Source organism: Bombina bombina, chromosome 9 (genome assembly GCF_027579735.1).
Source record: "Bombina bombina isolate aBomBom1 chromosome 9, aBomBom1.pri, whole genome shotgun sequence".
Lineage (NCBI taxonomy): Eukaryota > Metazoa > Chordata > Amphibia > Anura > Bombinatoridae > Bombina > Bombina bombina.
In genome coordinates, this window is record NC_069507.1 from 31,073,938 (window position 1) to 31,089,233 (window position 15,296).

Below are 15,296 nucleotides of genomic sequence, written 5' to 3' on the forward strand. Positions count from 1 at the left end.
AATCCACAGAAAAATTCCAGCAAATATCATCAGCAACATCACTTAGCGCAGGAAGAAATAAATAGGCTGCAGGTAATATTTACATTAATATACAGCTCTGCAAACAATGTACAGACCACTGCAAAATGATCAGTTTATCTGGTTTTACTATTTATAGTTATGTGTTTGAGTAAAATGAACAATTTTGTTTTATTCTATAAACTACTGACAATATTTCTCCCAAATTCCAAATAAAAATATTGTCATTTAGAGCATTTATTTGCAGAAAAGGACAATTGGTCAAAATAACAAAAATATATGCAGTGTTTTCAGACCTCGAATAATGCAAAGAACACAAATTCATTTTAAAACAACACAATACTAGCAAAAGTTCAGAAATCAACATTTGGTGTAATAAACCTGATTTTCAAGCTTTCATGCGTCTTGGCTGCTTTACACCAGTCTATCAATTGCTGTTGGGTGACTTTATGCCACTCCTGGCGCAAAAATTCAAGCAGCTCAGCTTTGTTTGATGGCTTGTGACCATTCATCTTCCTTTTAATCAAATTCCAGAGGTTTTCAATGGGATTCAGGTTTGGAGATTAGGCTGTCATAACATGGTATTGATCTGGTGATCCTCCATCCATAACTTGATTGACATGGCTGTGTGGCATGGAGCATTGTCCGGCTGGAAAAACAAACCCTCGGAGTTGGGGAATATTGTTAGAGCAGAAGGAAGCAAGTTTTCTTCCAGGATAACCTTATACGTGGCTTGATTCATGTGTCCTTCAGAAAGATAAGTCTGTCAGATTCCAGCCTTGCTGAAGCACCCCCTGGTCATCACCAATCCTCCACCAAGAGACACTGTGGCTTGTAGGTCTCTGTCTAACCATTAGAAGACAAGGTGTTGGGCAAAGCTGAAAAGTGGACTCATCAGAGAAGAAGACCTTACTTTTTTCTAGCTTTGCACATCTTCAACCCTGCCCCTAGGAGCACTTAACCCCAGCTTCCATTTGACATTCATTTTGTAGGTTACTTGATGTCATACTATGGTTGTTGAGTGACATTCAAATTAGTTGGTGGTCATCCCAGGCAGTGGAGAGTCATATTCGCCCTCTCCGGTCTGTAGCTTTGTTGTCCCCAATGTCTGCTGCTTGACCTTGTTCATATGAATCACCATCTTTGAAATTTTAAGGATAGAAGCAACCTTATGCTCACTGTATACCTCTGCCAGCAAAGCCAAAATTGAACCCTACATTTCCTCACTCAAGACTTTTCTTTTGACATGGTCAATAGTTATTGTTTTATTCAAATTTTTGCCATCTAGCTGGTTCTATTGTAACAGGATAGTGATGACCACAGCAGTGTTTTTTTTATACTTTTCCTAATTAAATAAGATTTGGTTCAGGTGATTACCTAATCAGTGCCTCATTAAGTAGAATGAGCCTGTGTTAGAGTTCAACAAACACAGACACTGGAATGGAATGGCTGCCATACATATAGAGATGCTGATTTAAGAAAATAATTGGAATGGTCTCTTAATTTTTTTCCAGAGCTGTAAGTATGACTATATATGTGTAGCTAAAGGTCACCTGCCATGATGTTCTCCAAAACTGTGATGACATATGACGACTGGCTGAATGTGGGAGGGTTGTCATTCTCATCCTGAAATGTAAAGAATATTATATGAAAGACAATATATTAAATATACATACAAAATAAATATATTAAACATATTTGTTTTGGATATTTCCCATGGATGTTTGTCTTCCTGCCCTTTCACAGTGATGTTTTACTCAAACTGACCATAGAAACAGTAGTAAAAAAAGTACCTAGGCGTTTTAATCTGCTGGTAGAAATCAAAGTAACTTTGGCTAGTGGGCAGTGCCAGAGAGTTTTCCATTCTCTGGTAACTATTCACAAATGGGCATGTTTAGTTACTCCTGGGCTTTTAGTACTTTTGTGGATCGGAAGTTTCACAATAATGACTTGGAGTGCTTCCTTATATGTTATCAATATATATATGATCATCAAACACACTTGGAGATTTTAACTTTCCGGTAATAAAATTAAGATTAATACTGATCTGTGACTCTATCTATCTATCTATCTATCTATATGTCTGTCTGCCTGTCTGTCTATCTATCATCCGAATGTACTCCAGCATTGGAGGATCAGGTAAATATCACCATACCTACAGTATATACCATGGGGACACTCCAGTCTCTTAAATCGAGCTAAAACAATATTCAGAGCTAATCTACAGTATAAGCAGGCAAATGAATAGTGAATGTATAATGCAATGGTGCTTTATCTTCCTTAATTAAACATTTATTAAATACTGAGTTTAATCTCCCTTTAACACAAACTGCAAAAAACTATAGTTTTAGTTCTTTTTAGTCATAATCTATTGTCATCTGTCCAAATCTATACATTGAAATCTACCACTCTCTCGTCTGTCAGACAAGGAACAACATGCAGTATTTAAGCATAAGTGCTGGTCTGAGACTATAAAAGGAGAAAAAAACTGGCATATGTTTAATGTCATAGACAGATAACTGGGCAGACGCTATTAGATGTGATATTTTCTGGGACAATGACATTACATTCGCTATTAGTTCTGATTGAACAGCTTTTGCTACAGACAGCTTATTGTACCCTAATGAGAAATCCTCAAAGCAAATTTGACTTCTTTATTAAAAACCATGTAGCGGGGTTGAGAGAAAAAAAACCCACAACTGAGACATTTTCTTTAATCTACTTTTTATTCTCCTGTGTGACTCAATTTAACCCATTGGCTGACAAAAAGGGCTGCAATGCATTGCCAAATGGTTAATATAGAAGAATCCTTTTAGTGAAAGAGACTTGACAGATACTTATAAAGCTGCACACAGAATCAAACAGAAGCCAGTGACCTTTTCAAGTCAGAGTTTTAGACTAAAGTGATTATTCTCTTCAAAGAGCGCATGGGGGAGGTATTTAACATCTACCGAAACCTCCCACGTAACTCCACTTTATCTCCACCTACTTGTTTTATTTCAATAATCCAGTGTAAACTTGTTTCTGCTTAAAAAAGACAATAAAAATGTATTTTGTAGAAGGTGCGCTGCATATTGTCTCCCTCAGGTTGCGCCGTGACAGCGCTTTGTGTAGTTTCCATTTATGAAGGTCAAGTGAAATTTTTCCTAAAGCCTTTGTCAGATCAAATTAATTAAGTTTGTTTAGTAGCTGGGAAAAAAGAGGTATTGATGTATGAGATGATGATGATTACTACAACAGAATTATAGGAAATGTTGTCTAACAAATAAAGATATGTCAGTATTGAGATTTTACCATAGGGGTTGTTCTGTGTATGTTATGTTCAGCTAGATAGGAAGATAGATAGATAGATAGATAGATAGATAGATAGATAGATAGATAGATAGATAGATGATAGATAGACAGACTTTCATGATTTATTTTGCCCCTTTTCCATTAATTTAAGAGTGAAAATTGTGGATTTACCAGTCCTGGTAACTGAAAGAACACATTGAAGCCTCACAAGCCTAACCCTGTCACATATATATCCCTAATTTAAAGTTTGTTATCATATATTTTCAAACAATTGAGCTTTTGTTAACACAAAGCAAGGATAGTTGCAAGTCCTGTCATTTCTGACGCAAGTACTGATTGGCTCCTCCAAATAAAAAATGGTGTGTGTAGTTTGATCATTGAAAAAACAATTGCAGCAAACAATTTTGCAGAAATTTTAATTTATTCGAAGACTAGTAAAATGTAATTAAGCCATTTATACTTTCCCTTTAACAATAATTTTATTACTGTAAAGTTGATAAAAAAATATCTCTAAGCTAGTGTATTACTCAGATTGTGAAAACCAATACAGAGCAAGCGCTCTACAGAGCAAGTAGAGCGCTAACAGTTACGTGCAAGCAAAATTAGTTTATTGCACTCGTCGGATTATCGCATCCTCAGCTCTGGTTAACTTTTACACGAAACAAAAAAGTGTAACAAAACACATCAAAAATACATTACAAAGTGCATTTACACTCATAATAACACAATCTAATACAAATTAATAAAAAAAAATATTACGTAAAAAAGTTATTAAAGGGACACTGTACCCCAATTTTTTCTTACGTGATTCAGATTGAGCATGACATTTTAAGCAACTTTCTAATTTACTCCTATTATCAAATTTTCTTCATTCTCTTGGTATCTTTATTTGAAATGCAAGAATGTAAGTTTAGATGCCGGCCCATTTTTGGTGAACAACCTGGGTTGTCCTTGTTGATTGGTGGATAAATTCATCCACCAATAAAAAAGTGCTGTCCAGAGTACTGAACCCAAAAAAAGCTTAGATGCCTTCTTTTTCAAATAAAGATAGCAAGAGAATGAAGAAAAATTGATAATAGGAGTAAATTAGAAAGTTGCTTAAAATTGCATGCTCTTTCTGAATTACAAAAGACAATTTTTGGGTTCAGTGTCCCTTTAAGGCTCAAAGATATGAGGTCTCAGGTGTTAGAAAATAAAAGGCTAAAAAGGGCTGTAACATAGAGATATACATATATATACATGTATAAAGATGTGTATGTATATATATATATATATATATATATATATATATGTGTGTGTGTGTGTGTGTGTCTAAATGTGTGTATATGTATTTATATGTGTATATATGTATTTATATGTATATATGTATTTATATGTGTATATATGTATTTATGTATTTATATGTATATATGTATTTATATGTGTATATATGTATTTATATGTGTATATATGTATTTATATGTGTATATATGTATTTATGTATTTATATGTGTATATATGTATTTACAGATATATACCAGAAAAAAGAGGTTCCACACTCCGTAAAGTAAAAATTCAAACTTTTATTCAAAAAATATTTTAAATTAGAAAAAGTGACAGCATGCCACCTGATTAGCAATGAGAGGAAAGCGCAGCACACGGGCTTACGCGTTTCGGCAGTTTGCCGTATTCATAGCCTGGTGTGTCTGTACCCTCCTTATCTTTTGAAACCATTAAAAGCTTACTGATAGGTTAAACAAGCGTTCATACCTCCCCCTCATTAGTAGCACCTGTGGAATACTAATCTGTAATTTAACTGTTTCATGTTATGTTTCCTAATCACATTGAAGTAATATACTCGACCTATGTTTATATTTATAGTGCATCCCGAAATGGTGTCAAATTTGATATATACTCCTTGATTATGTTTACTTGACACTGTAATATGTATAATTTATTCATAGGTGTGGGGGGGGGGTTTAGTCTGGAGAGAGGGGGGAGGGGGGTTTGGACCCTAATTGTTGGGAATCAATCCTATTCTATTTATAAACTTACTTTGTGTTGGCATACTTGACTATTTACAGATATATATATACACATATAAACACATACATACATATGTACACACACACACACACACACACACACACACACATATATATATATATATATATATATATATAACTGCATTGGAGCCATTTGAAGTTAAGTAGATGAAAACATGTAAAAACATATTTAACATTCCAATGTTCTGCACATGGAAGAATATGTTCTATGTATTTTTAAAAATATATCCCTATATATATGTATATATGTATAGGGAGTGCAGAATTATTAGGCAAATGAGTATTTTGACCACATCATCCTCTTTATGCATGTTGTCTTACTCCAAGCTGTATAGGCTTGAAAGCCTACTACCAATTAAACATATTAGGTGATGTGCATCTCTGTAATGAGAAGGGGTGTGGTCTAATGACATCAACACCCTATATCAGGTGTGCATAATTATTAGGCAACTTCCTTTCCTTTGGCAAAATGGGTCAAAAGAAGGACTTGACAGGCTCAGAAAAGTCAAAAATAGTGAGATATCTTGCAGAGGGATGCAGCACTCTTAAAATTGCAAAGCTTCTGAAGCGTGATCATCGAACAATCAAGCGTTTCATTCAAAATAGTCAACAGGGTCGCAAGAAGCGTGTCGAAAAACCAAGGCGCTAAATAACTGCCCATGAACTGAGAAAAGTCAAGCGTGCAGCTGCCAAGATACCACTTGCCACCAGTTTGGCCAAATTTCAATGCAACATCACTGGAGTGCCCAAAAGCACAAGGTGTGCAATACTCAGAGACATGGCCAAGGTAAGAAAGGCTGAAAGACGACCACCACTGAACAAGACACACAAGCTGAAACGTCAAGACTGGGCCAAGAAATATCTCAAGACTGATTTTTCTAAGGTTTTATGGACTGATGAAATGAGAGTGAGTCTTGATGGGCCAGATGGATGGGCCCGTGGCTGGATTGGTAAAGGGCAGAGAGCTCCAGTTCGACTCAGACGCCAGCAAGGTGGAGGTGGAGTACTGGTTTGGGCTGGTATCATCAAAGATGAGCTTGTGGGGCCTTTTCGGGTTGAGGATGGAGTCAAGCTCAACTCCCAGTCCTACTGCCAGTTTCTGGAAGACACCTTCTTCAAGCAGTGGTACAGGAAGAAGTCTGCATCCTTCAAGAAAAACATGATTTTCATGCAGGACAATACTCCATCACACGCGTCCAAGTACTCCACAGCGTGGCTGGCAAGAAAGGGTATAAAATAAGAAAATCTAATGACATGGCCTCCTTGTTCACCTGATCTGAACCCCATTGAGAACCTGTGGTCCATCATCAAATGTGAGATTTACAAGGAGGGAAAACAGTACACCTCTCTGAACAGTGTCTGGGAGGCGGTGGTTGCTGCTGCACGCAATGTTGATGGTGAACAGATCAAAACACTGACAGAATCCATGGATGGCAGGCTTTTGAGTGTCCTTGCAAAGAAAGGTGGCTATATTGGTCACTGATTTGTTTTTGTTTTGTTTTTGAATGTCAGAAATGTATAGTTGTGAATGTTGAGATGTTATATTGGTTTCACTGGTAAAAATAAATAATTGAAATGGGTATATATTTGTTTTTTGTTAAGTTGCCTAATAATTATGCACAGTAATAGTCACCTGCACACACAGATATCCCCCTAAAATAGCTATAACTAAAAACAAACTAAAAACTACTGTACTTCCAAAACTATTCAGCTTTGATATTAATGAGTTTTTTTGGGTTCATTGAGAACATGGTTGTTGTTCAATAATAAAATTAATCCTCAAAAATACAACTTGCCTAATAATTCTCCACTCCCTGTATATATCTATACCTATATACAATTATCTATCTGTCTATCTATCTATCTATCTATCTATCTATCTATCTATCTATCTATATATATATATATATATAGGTATACATTTATATTGTACCAAAAACAATGTATACTATATATATATATATATATATATATATATATATATATATATATATATATATATATATATATATTAATATGTGTTTATGAATAAATAGAACATATTCTGCTATGTGAAGAACATTGTAATGTGAAATATTTATATTTTCATTTCGGTAAGTGCACTTGAGAATATGCAGTCATGTTTGCACGCAAGTAGAAATACGCCACAGTGCGCACAATATTCTAAGCTTTTTACGCACTTCGGGTAAGTACACAAGCGAAAACTGTTTACTTTCAACTTATAATAAGAGCGCGATCCAAAACGTGCAAAACCTTACTTCTAGTGTTAAATACAGCTAAACTTGTAATCTAGTCTATTGTAATTTAGAATGTGCCCCCCAAACAGCGGTGGTTGTGGAATGCGCACTCCCAGTCCTTATTACAAGTCTTAGACTCACAATGTGTCAACAGGCCAGAATTTGATAGACATTTATTTTTGTGAACATTTATTTAAAAAAAAAACCAAAAAAAAAAAAACCAGAAAACTCTAATAATTCAAAGTATAAATGTTCATTTTATTACTGCAAAGTTGATAAATATAGCTCCAAGTGTGCGTAATTACTCATATAGTGCAGGCAGCGGTACGCAAAGAGGATGCACTCTCAGTCCTTATTGTAAAACCTCTGATCTACAAAAGAGCACAGGCTATGCTAAACATTATCACTGTTTACACTTTGTTCCATCCCCTCTCTAAACTGTCCCATTATACAGATGCAAATATTACAAAATCCAAACCATTTCCATTTCCAGGCATTCTGGATAAAGGGTTTTCTACCTGTACTTATAATAATAGATGCTAAATAGTTTTTATTCATTAATCAAATTAATCTCCCCTTTTTAAAGGTTCAGGAAAACTCAAAATGTTATTTCATGATTTGGATAGAACATACAATTATAAACAACTTTCAAATTTATTTTTATTATCATATTTGGCTTTATTTTCTTGTTATCCTTTGCTAAAAGATCAGCATTGCACTAGTGGCAGCTAGATGAACAAATCTAGTTAGCCAATCACAAGAAACAAATGTGTGCAGGCACCAATCAGCAGCTAGCTCCCAGTAGTGTAGGATATGTGCATATTCTTTTTCAACAAGGGATACCAAGAGAACAAAGCACATTTGAAAATAGAAGTGCATTTAAAAGGTGTTTTAAAATTACATCATCTATCTGAATAATAGAAGTTTAATTTTGATTTTAATATTCCTTTAATATCTGTCAATCTTTCTTCAAAAATCACTATAGCTAATCTGCAACCTTTTCAACCCATTAGGTACTTTGTAATGTTTAAAGGGACACTAAAACTATTTTTTTTTCTTTCATGATTCAGATAGAGCATGCAATTTTAAGCAACTTACTAATTTACTCCTATTATAATTTTTTTTTCTTCGTTCTCTTGCTATCTTTATTTAAAAGGCAGGAATGTGATGCATAGGAGCAGGACCATTTTTGTATGAAAACCTGTGTTATGCTTGCTTATTGGTGGGTAAATGTAATCATCCAATAAGCAAGTGCTATCCATGGGGCTGAACCTTAAATGGGCTGGCTGCTAAGATTTACATTCCTACTTTTAAAATAAAGATAGCAACAGAACAAAGAAAATTTGATAATAGGAGTAAATTACAAATTTGCTTAAAATTTCATGCTCTATCTGAATCATGAAAGAAAAACATTTGGGTTCAGTGTCCCTTTAAGCTCATTTTAAATCTGAATAGTGTTAATACAAAAGATAAATTACCAGGTACTTACAAACACTTCAATGCTGACGGAGACTGTGCTATTTAAGGAAGGTACGCCAGCATCTTTAGCCATAACTGTCAGAATGATAACGCCATTAGAAATTTGCTCGTAATCCAGGGGGCGAGTCACAGTGATCACTAAAGTAAAAAAATTGCAAATATTAGAAAAAAAAAATATCCAATATGTCTGATATAAAAATTATGTGTTAGAAAAAAAAATGTGTTTCTAATACCTTATTCATGGTCCTAGATTCATTATAACCCCTTGGTAAAATTATTATCTCACAAAAATCTGAGCTACATAGGTGGGATTTCCATTATAAAGAGTAGAAAAGCATCTATCTTCACTTCTCGTTACATAGAACGTGTTTTACTGTAAAGGTATATGGGTATCACAAAGTGCATAGAAAACATTACAGAACAAGCAAATGGAAAAAACTCCCTATATATACTGTATATATATATAATAAATAAATAGTTAAAGAGAAATAAAATAAAAAGCTCATCATCTCATAACCAAGTGATGAAGTACTTTACAAGGACAATAGAATAGGTGAGTAGAGTAGGCCAGGGTGAAGGTAAATATCCTGACCACATTGACCACAACCAGCACCTACAGATGTCTTTCATTCGATCCAGCAAGACTAATATAAATAAAACCTACATGTTGATATTTTACAATTTATAATCATTTATATAAAAAATGATCATAAACGTGTTTCAAAGTGTTGTGGTTGTAATTATTTTTCCATGTTGTTAGTGGTCAATCATTTGATGTGCAAGATATCATGTAATGGGGCCCTTAATGCAATTTAGATGTCAAAGGGACATTAAACACTAAACACATTTTACAAGTATAGTATTGAGGTTGTCACCACCTCCCACTAGTCTTAGTGAAATCTATATGTCAATACATTCCAGTGCTGACCCGTTTGCACATGGGCAGTAACTCTCCTTCAGATACCTGCAGTGTAATCTAGGTTCCATAAAGAAAAAGGTCCAAGAAAATGGAGTAAAAAGTAAAACTTAACTTTTATTGTACATCCACATAAAACCAATATGCCAAAGTAGTCACTGGTATCAACAAGTCCTGAACCAGACCATCAGCCTACGCGTTTCATGCCGCACTCAGCACTTAGTCAGGGCTATTATACCTGTATAGCCGTTAAAAATGTATACACCTGTTTCTATACATCATATACATGTGATTAGAGTTAAAGGGACACTGAACCCAATTTTTTTTCTTTCGTGATTCAGATAGAGCAGCAATTTTAAGCAACTTTCTAATTTACTCCTATTATCAATTTCTCTTTGTTCTCTTGCTATCTTTATTTGAAAAAGAAGGCATCTAAGCTAAGTAGCCAGCCAATTTTTGGTTTAGACCCTGGAAAGCACTTGTTTATTGGTGGGTGAATCAGCAAGAACAACCCAGGTTGTTCACAAAAAATGGGCTGGCTTCAAAACATACATTCTTGCTTTTCAAATAAAGATACCAAGAGAATGAAGAAAATTTGATAATAGGAGTAAATTAGAAAGTTGCTTAAAATTGCATGCTCTATCTGAATCACAAAATATTTTTTTGGGGGGTTCAGTGTTCCTTTAACTGTTTCAAGGAAATTACAAAGTATATCATTGCATTAGTAAACATTCTTATGGCAACACATTTGCAACATTGCAATAGCAATTCGCTACTATTATAGATCACCCTTGCTCCAAAAGACCAATCCTAGATCGCAATGATACATTATAAAACAGTATTAAGAACTAAATCCAATTTTTTTTTGTTTTGTATCTAAAAAGATGATGAATAATGAAGGTCCTATTTTGACTGATCTCCTGTTATAAACTACTACTACATAAAAGGCAATATCATATACAGGTGGCCCTCGTTTTACAACGGTTCAATTTACACTGTTTCAGAATAACAACCTTTTTTTCCAGTCATGTGACTGTTATTGAAAAGCATTGAGAAGCAGTGCATTTATTAAAATAGCCAGTAGGTGGAGCTGTCCGCTTGTGTTGCAGCAAAGCCAAGCAAGCTGAAATTAATCAGTTTAACCAGACCTGAGCTATCGAGCAGATTTCAAAGGAGCAAGATCTTCCTGTCTATAAATCAGTCCAGATTGGAATGCATAGAAAGAACTGTTTGCAGAAAAATGCAAGTGAAGTCTGTGTTGTGTGATTATTTTATTAGGTTTATAATGCCGTTTAGCATTTTTTTTTTGTTCATTTAACTTAGTTTAATTATATATTCTGTGTTGTGTAATTATTTTATTAGGTTTATAATGCTGTTTAGCATTTACAATCTTCATTTCAAAGCTTTAAAAATAATGTATTAGGTGTTACTTATGACAATTTTGAGAGGGGCCTGGAACCTATCTCCCTCACTTCCCATTGACTTACATTATTAAACTGGGTTTCAATTTACAACAGTTTCGATTTACAACCATTCCTTCTGGAACCTAACCCCGGCGTAAACTGAGGGCTACCTGTATTTACAAATATATAAAATCTCTTTATTCAGGTAATATTCAGATTATGATTATCATTATAAAGTAATTCCTTTTTAATTATAAAGTAATTCCTTTTTAATTTCTTAATCTATTTATTCCGGTAGTCAAAAAGGTTTTTGGTGTTTACATATCTACGCCTAGATTTAGAATTCTGCGTTAGCCGTCAAAAGCAGCTTTAAGGGGTCCTAACGCTGCTTTTTACCGCCCGCTGGTATTTAGAGTCAGTCAGGAAAGGGTCTAATGCTCACTTTCCAGCCGCGACTTTTTCATACCGCAGATCCCCTTACGCCAATTGCGTATCCTATCTTTTCAATGGGATCTTCCTAACGCCGGTATTTAGAGTCTTGGCTGAAGTGAGCGGTAGACCCTCTACCGACAAGACTCCAGCAGTAGAAAAAAGTTAAGAGCTTTCTGGGCTAACGCCGGTTCATAAAGCTCTTAACTACTGTGCTCTAAAGTACACTAACACCCATAAACTACCTATGTACCCCTAAACCGATCAGCCAATAGAATGCAAGCTCAATCTGATTGGCTTATTGGATCAGCCAATCCGATTGAACTTGAATCTGACTGGCTGATTCAATCAGCCAATCAAATTTTTCCTACCTTAATTCCAATTGGCTGATAGAATCCTATCAGCCAATCGGAATTCGAGGGACGCCATCTTGGATGACGTCATTTAAAGGAACCTTCATTCGGTGTTAGGACGTCGGAAGAAGAGGATGGATCCGCGCCGGCTGCTTCAAGATGGACCCGCTCCGCTCCGGATGGAAGAAGATAGAAGATGTCGCCTGGATGAGGACTTCGGACCCTCTGGAGGACCTCTTCTGGCCGGATAGGTTGAAGACTTCGGACCCTCTGGAGGACCTCTTCTGGCCGGATAGGATGAAGACTTCGGACCCTCTTCTGGATGGATCGGATGGTACCCGGCTGAGTGAAGACAAGGTAGGAAGATCTTCAGGGGCTTAGTGTTAGGTTTTTTAAGGGGGGTTTGGGTGGGTTAGATTAGGGGTATGTGGGTTGTAATGTTGGGGGGGTATTGTATGTTTTTTTACAGGCAAAAGAGCCGATTTCTTTGGGGCATGCCCCGCAAAAAGCTCTTTTAAGGGCTGGTAAGGTAATAGAGCTGTTAACTTTTTTATTTTAGAATAGGGTAGGGCATTTTTTTATTTTGGGTGGCTTTGTTATTTTTTTAGGGGGCTTAGAGTAGGTGTAATTAGTTTAAAAATCTTGTAATCTTTTTTTTTTGTAATTTAGTGGGTTTTTTTTGTAATTTAGTTTAGTTGATTTAATTGTAGGTAATTGTAGGTAGTTTAGTTAATTAATTTATTAATAGTGTAGTGTTAGGTTTAATTGTAACTTAGGTTAGGATTTATTTTACAGGTAATTTTGTAATTATTTTAACTAGGTAGCTATTAAATAGTAAATAACTATTTAATAGCTATTGTACCTAGTTAAAATAAATACAAAGTTGCCTGTAAAATAAATATACATTCTAAAATAGCTACAATGTAATTATTATTTATATTGTAGCTATATTAAGGTTTATTTTACAGGTAAGTATTTAGCTTTAAATAGGATTCATTTTTTTAATAAGAAATAATTTATTTCGTTAGAATAAAATTATATTTAACTTAGGGGGGTGTTAGGGTTAGACTTAGCTTTAGGGGTTAATACATTTGTTAGAGTAGCGGCGAGGTCCGGTCGGCAGATTAGGGGTTAATACTTGAAGTTAGGTGTTGCAGATGTTAGGGAGGGCAGATTAGGGGTTAATACTATTTATTATAGGGCTTGCGAGGTGGGAGTGCGGTGGTTTAGAGGTTAATACATTTATTATAGTGGCGGTGGGGTCCGGTCGGCAGATTAGGGGTTAATAAGTGTAGGTAAGGTAGCGGTGACGTTGGGGCGGCAGATTAGGGGTTAATAAGTGTAAGGTTAGGGGTGTTTAGACTCGGGGTACATGTTAGGGTGTTAGGGGCAGTCTTAGAGAGTGTTTCCCCATAGGAAACAATGGGGCTGCGTTAGGAGCTTAACGCTGCTTTTTTGCAGGTGTTAGTTTTTTTTTCAGCCCAAACTGCCCCATGCACAAGTACGTTTTTCCAGCTAGCCGCTACCGTAAGCAACGCTGGTATTGAGGGTTGAAGTGGGGGTAAATATGCCTCTACGCTCCCTTTTTGGAGCATAACGCAGCCCTTCAGAGAACTCTCAATACCAGCGTTATTTAAAAGGTGCGGGGGGGGGGGGGGGGGAAACACGCGTAGCTAACGCACCCCTTTGGCAGCAAAACTCTAAATCTAGACGATAGTATGTTCGACCATAACCATTCACTTGACTCCTATATGTATTTTCTATTAGGTTATACATACGTATATTATGATTTTAATATTTATAAAGGAATCAGGGAATGTAACAATCAGATGTACCATCCATCTTATTACCGAGATAATGTGAGAAAATATTAATGAAAATAAAGTTATAAAGTGTACAGTGAAACATAAAATAAAGTAACTTTACTTTATTTTATGTTTCACTATACACTTGTGTGGGGTGAGTTTTTTATCATGATCACAAGTAGATGATCACTTACCTCCATACCCTTCAGTGATGGTTATCTCAAAATAGTTCCGAAATACGGTAGCGTTCAAAATACTGTATGTAATTTGATTGTTTGGGGGAGAATCTTCATCAGTAGCCTAGATTGGTAATGTAAATGATATTATATTAAGTAGCATTAAAAAAAATTAAATAAAAAATATTAGCTTCTAGAGCTTGCACACACACACACATATATACATACACCCATATACATACACACACACACACACACATATATACATACACACACACACACATATATACATACACACATACATATATACATACACACACACACACATATATACATACACACATATATATACACACACACATATATACATACACACATATATATACACACACACATATATACATACACACATATATATATACACACACACATATATATACATACACACATATATATACACATATATATATATATATATATATATATACATACACACATACATATATATATATATATATATATATATATACAGTCATGGATAGGATTGCACAATATTACTTGAGTAGTGCCACGGTGCTCTGCTAATATCAAAACAATACTCTCCAAGAAGCAGGCAGCCCACTGGTCTTTGTAGTAAAACTAGAATTTATTACATCAGTTTAAAAGATAACAAACGTTTCGGCACCGCATTGTGCCTTTGCCAATGTTATACAACAAAAAGTACAAGGACAGAGTGCACCCAAACACCCCAGATAAATTGACATACATTTAAAACAATCCCCTTAAATAGAAGATAGGAAATAACCCCACTTAGCCTTTGCCGCCAATCCTGTTACCTGTTCGTTCAAACAACTGAACGCTACGTCACTCTGACACGTTAGCCGTGCCTAGCGTGATGACGCATAGCACGGCGTTGTCATGGCAACGTCCAAGGCGTTACGTCGACGAATCAGCCAGATACCAGGGGAGCACCAGAGAATAAACTGCGCATGTTCAGAACAACAGAGTTTCTTGAAGCGCAGCCGTTGCTATAGGCAACCAACATAAACAATCCAATTGGTAAGGCAAGAATCGCTCTGGATTTCCCAAAGTAAGTGGCTATGGCGGAGGCAGTAAGGGTGTGCAATCTTGTCATAATCTC

At 35.5% G+C, this 15,296-nt stretch overlaps 1 protein-coding gene across 1 annotated transcript in view; it reads right to left on the bottom strand.

The window, feature by feature from the left end:
- Positions 1 to 15,296, bottom strand: part of CDH23 (cadherin related 23) — a 1,210,211-nt gene that overhangs the window by 452,986 nt on the left and 741,929 nt on the right. The window contains exons 16-18 of the mRNA XM_053692025.1: positions 14,174 to 14,279; positions 9,084 to 9,211; positions 1,572 to 1,644 (exon numbers count right to left, since the gene is read on the bottom strand). Of these exons, the coding sequence (XP_053548000.1) occupies positions 1,572 to 1,644; positions 9,084 to 9,211; positions 14,174 to 14,279 (307 nt within the window). The remainder of the gene's footprint in view (positions 1 to 1,571; positions 1,645 to 9,083; positions 9,212 to 14,173; positions 14,280 to 15,296) is intronic.